Here is a 5296-nt window from a genome sequence, read left to right as displayed (position 1 = left end):
TTGTACTGTTTTACCAAATTAACCCTTTCATTAATGTTACAATTTCCACTTTTTAACTATTATTACATGTTATTATTGTTACCATTTATCTCTCTTTATATTTTTTACATTACTGGATTAGAAATCCACCAATATGTTTCAACTTCAGTCCCACCGTATTTTTTAAAAAGTTATACAGGCATAGTTTGACACCATTAAAACTTAAACACTTACAATCGTATTTTTTAAAAGAATCAATAAGGAATAACATATCTAATACATATATAACGTGATTCAATGAACAAATACATGACTTAACAATGCCAACCATGAGGGTGCTTTGTCTCATACAAGTTAACTTTCGGCAGCGCAAAGCTTGGTTTCATGCAGTACCTAGCCGTACCAGGCGCCATAAATCACAACATGTCATGATCTCATTCTTGGCTTCAGTTCGCGATGATCTCAGCCCTGGCGTACGTACTTACTGCAGGTGCCTTGCTTCTATTGAGTGGGTTACGGTTGGCTAGGTTTTGCCTGCGCGGCCTGAGCAGCTTCTCTGCTCATTAAAAAGCACACGTTCATGAATACACAGAGTATAGGAATAATATATGATAAACACACAGAGTATAAGAATAAAATATGAGTTTAAACTCAATCCTTAAACACTCAGTAGTTATACACTCAGTAGTTAAACTTTACACTATAAAATAACACTTTAAATGATGACAATGTAGACCACCATTGCTCTAGTAATTAATGATAACAATTTAGGCTATAATGCTCCAAAATAATTCACAACACAATCCCTGGCTCCCCCTGGTTGCGTGTCGAAGTGTCCTTGGGCAAGATACTGAACCCCGAATTGCCCTGCCCCCGCCAGTGTATGAATGAGTGTGAATGTTAGTTTCCGTTTGAGCACTTAGGCTCAGTGTATGAATGTGTGTGACTGGTGAATGCAGATGTAGTGTAAAAGCGCTTTGAGTGGTCGAAAAGACTAGAAAGGCGCTATACAAGTACGGAGCATTTACATTGTATAATTACTTTTCAACATTTCATGTGAAACTTGTAACATTTTTGGGAGCATTTTCACTTTTAAACTTCAACTAGACTCATCTCCCTTAGCAAGAGTTCAGTTTTAATGTTTGATGTTTTATCTGTGTTATATGATTAACTTGTCAATTGAATTGACAGAGAATGGGAAATCGAACATTTTCAGTCAGTAGTACAAGACAAAATTTGAGAATTATTTGCAATGTGAACCATAATTTATATATTTTTTATGTGTGCATAAATTAAAACTAAAGAAGAGCTATTCCACCACAGTCCAACAAATAAATGTCCAGCACAATGAGAATGGTTTCCATGTCTCTGCAGCTCTCTGGCACAAGGTTGGACATCTGATCCACATCCACATCCACTGTGACTATAGAAGGAAAATAAACGAGTAATAAATGTTGCAGGTGATGTAAAATATAAAGTTAACTATAAACGATGCCTCAGCTTGAGTAACAGTAGTAATATGTCAAATATGTGAGAGAAAATGGAACAAGGGAGCGCCTCAAAATATAGATGACAGCCAATAACAATTGTTTTTGTGTTGTCCTTTGAAGATATACATTGTAATATCAGCTGTCAACTGTCAAGTAGCCATCACATTGGTGTTATCACATTATAAAGTATAGTCCTCGCACCAGCCCTGCTCACTCGCTCTGTTTGGTTTTATTGCAGTGTACTCTTTAGCACTCAGAGCTCCCCCTGCTGATCACAAGGTGCCTCATCAGCCGTTTCAAACCCAGCCTTCACTATATGGCCTCGTCCGCTTATTTGCATACACTCCTCAATCCTAAATCTCAAATGCCCAATCCTAAATTCAAAAATGCCCAATCTTAAATGCCCAATCACCCAATTCTAAATGCCTAAATGCCCAAACGTCCAAATGTCCAATATTAAATGCAAAAATGCTCAATCCAATGGCCAGCAATCAGCGACAGCATATACCAATGTTGATTCAATTGTTATCACAAAGAGATATTGAAACTGTAAGCATATACAAACCAGGCAGACTAGGTGTATATATAGATAGATAATAGAGAGTGTAGATTAAGACGGAGAATTCCGAGATCCCGATCTCTGGTGTGGGAATGCATATCATTCACAGTGCAACTGCTGATGTCACTGTAGAGGTTAAATATATTTGATGGATGCTTTTGTTACAAGGACACACAATCTTTTGATTTATTGTCAGGAGCAACGTGCTGTGTATCCGCACCTGTAGCCTACATGATGGCAAAAAAAAATCTTATGTGTGCCAGCAACAAGTGTTCCATGTGAACACATTTTTTCCAAGGCTGTCATTTATGGAAAAAAAACAACTCGGCCCCAAGACAGCAGAATATTTCTGAATAAAATTCTTGACATAGGCCTATAACAAATGTGAGACTTTGTTCCACTTTTGTTTCCACTAATTTTTATCATTCTTGAAACCACTTCAACATTACTCAGTTAAGGATTTTTAATCCATTCCACCCCATCACCACGAGTACTCATTATTATTCATTGTTATTACACTAGGACATTCCCACTATTTATCATTACACCTCTTTTAAAAGCTACTGTATAATACTGTAAATATCCATATTTATAAACATTTATTATTTTCTTAGATTTTATACTTTATTATTTTCTCTACTCACTAATTTCTACTATTATTTCTATTTCTATATGTCTTGCAAGTATCTGTAACAAAGAATTTCTCCTCAGGGGATCACTAAAGAATTCCGATTGTGAAATATGAAACAACACACAGATGTGTTTTATTTAAACACAATTTTATTGCAGTCCCCATCTGCTGTCTCTCACAATTGGTCATGTATTGTAAACGCATGTCAGTCATTGTTTCAATAAAACCCCTACCAAGATGTGTCCATCACTGCCTTTATTATAATAATAATAATAATAATAATAATAATAACTAGAACTGCAAGCAGTTGTAAGTGGGGTCCAAGCCTCCTGGCACAAGCCGCCCCCCATAGCCCCGCGGAGGGCGCAAGAGTTGGCCTGGGCGCTGCGCCGTCATGCCGCATAAGGACCCCAAGTTTGGTGTTGATCTGCCATTCCAAACGTAAGTAAAATGTGGCATGGTTAGAAATCCTATTCATTTCAATGAGATTTTCCCCGGCCTTTCAGCTTCGATTATAGCGCCACCTAGAATGGGAATTGAATCAAATTTTCAGGTGTCATCAGAGGCCGTGGAGAAGAATTGAGCCAAATTTTGTGTCAATCGGACTTGCGGTTATGGAGATATAAAATGCATGTAAGTCAATGGGATTTTTTCGAACAGCGCCAACTAGGGACTAACTGTACCAAATTTTGCAGAGCCCCTCAGGGGGGCATGCCACATAAGGTCCTCAAGTTTTGTGTTGATGGACCTTTCCATGCCTGAGATATCATACTTGCTGTTTTTAGCGTTTTGGCAAATATCTGTTAGCGTGAAATTGGGACATTTTTTGTCGGATCAAAATTCCCTCTACAAACTTTCTTTGGCTTGGTCCAGAGATGGTCCGTGCCAAGTTTCGTGCCGATCGGACTTGCCGTTTCGGAGGAGTTCATTAAAACAGGTTTTTCAGTTTTCGCAATGTAGCGAAATATAGGCGTGGCCTATACCAGGAGATTCAGTTTTTTCGCATGTCGTCGTCTCATGGGCCTGAACCTACCCTGTGAGTTTCGCGTCCCTAGCACTTACCGTCTAGGCTGCAGTTGTGGAATTAGGCGAAAATGCAGGGAACAATAAATAAATAAAAAAATTAAAATCCGAGCGAAAACAATAGGGTTCCCAGCTCGATGCCTTGCATTCGCGGGTTCCCAGCCCCATTCGGGTTTGGACCCCTAATAATAAAATACGTGGGATTAGTGTTTAATCCACAGAAAGAGAAGCGCCCATGCTGTCGAACTACATGTCCCAGTAGACTTTGCGGTCCGGGGAGGGGCTGTCGCGACCTTGGAGTGTGACGTACAGCAGCATGGCGAGCAAGGAGCCCAATGTAAGTGTTTTAAGGGCAAAATCATTTTAATGAACGCGTTTTTACGGTGTTGAGTGACATGTCTATCTACCACTGATGTAGAACAGGCTGAGTTACCGTTAACTCTGTGAAGCAGCCGGTAAACAGAAGTAACGTTAGCCAGGTCAGGTCAGTTAGCATGTCTGTCTGTAACTGTTCTGCTAGCTCGTCAATCGCTGAACTTTACAGCCTATTAGTAGGATAGCATTGTGTGACCTGACTTGACTGTTTATGGTTATTAGCAGGCTCATAATCTGTATTGGTATAATCAGAGATGGAATGGAGCTGCTCAGTAGGCTTGATTCGTTCATAAGTAAGTTTGCTCAGTCATCTGTCTGGTAACGTTAAATGTTCCAGACACATAGGATGCCGATTTGTCTCCTCGTCTCCCTCACACTTGCCTCTTAGCAAAGTTATCCATGCTTAATGCAAGGAAGTAATGCGACATTGAACCCTGATCCCGAAGGACTTTACTCCACGTTACCTTTGACGTGTGTAGGAGGGTGTCTGGGTTCCAAAATGTGCTTGATGGATGGGACAGAGACACCTTTATGAACGGTGTTGTGTGAGGCTGATACTTAAGACTGTATGTAACGTTAGTTGAACTGGAGTATTTGTTGCTGGCTTTTGTTGAGCCGAACAGTTCTGCAGGACTGTCAACACATCTGAAGTCAAATCACTAGATTACACCATAGACTGTATATAAAGGACTTCACACACATCGTACGGGTTAGGGGAAGAGCAACTCAAATACTTGCAGCCCCTCGGCCCACCCAATTCTCACAGTTTTTTACTAGAAGTTGAATTTTTTTTATTTAACTGCCTATTGTTCGTAATTGACCCTTCGCTAAGCCACGCCCCGAATACACAGCTGGCCAATCACAGCGCAGTATAGGACTCGCGCTAACTGTGGTCCCACACTTTCATGGCTGCGCTCCATTCCCTCTAATGCAAAAGGAAATGCTATATAATATCTATAACTATGTTTTCAGTGGTGTGTGAAGACCTTAAATAATGAACCATTATGTTTTTATTACTTTAGAATGAGCCATTTATATCTACATAACCGTGGGCACCCCCTTCTATGGAGGTCGCAGTATTGTGTCGTCATGTTTCTACAATAGTCGACAATGGACAAACAGCGCTACAGAGCGCGTTTCGTCATCACAGCGTTCTTATCCAGCTTGTGTAATTCTGGCAGTGTAGACACCCGTCACTACATTAAATGCGTCTGTAGAAGATGAAGAGGAAATAATAAT

General features: G+C 40.0%; 1 protein-coding gene across 1 annotated transcript in view; it reads left to right on the top strand.

The window, feature by feature from the left end:
* Nucleotides 1-3965: 3965 nt before the first annotated feature.
* The window catches only part of LOC123967401 (prohibitin-2-like), a 31143-nt gene continuing 29812 nt past the window's right edge, over nt 3966-5296 (top strand). The window contains exon 1 of the mRNA XM_046043496.1: nt 3966-4019. Within this exon, the coding sequence (XP_045899452.1) occupies nt 3999-4019 (21 nt within the window). The 5' untranslated portion in view covers nt 3966-3998. The remainder of the gene's footprint in view (nt 4020-5296) is intronic.

The sequence above is a fragment of the Micropterus dolomieu genome, unplaced genomic scaffold (genome assembly GCF_021292245.1).
Source record: "Micropterus dolomieu isolate WLL.071019.BEF.003 ecotype Adirondacks unplaced genomic scaffold, ASM2129224v1 scaffold_347, whole genome shotgun sequence".
Lineage (NCBI taxonomy): Eukaryota > Metazoa > Chordata > Actinopteri > Centrarchiformes > Centrarchidae > Micropterus > Micropterus dolomieu.
Note: the sequence above shows the minus strand (reverse complement) of the source record. Positions and strands in the feature narration are given on the sequence as shown.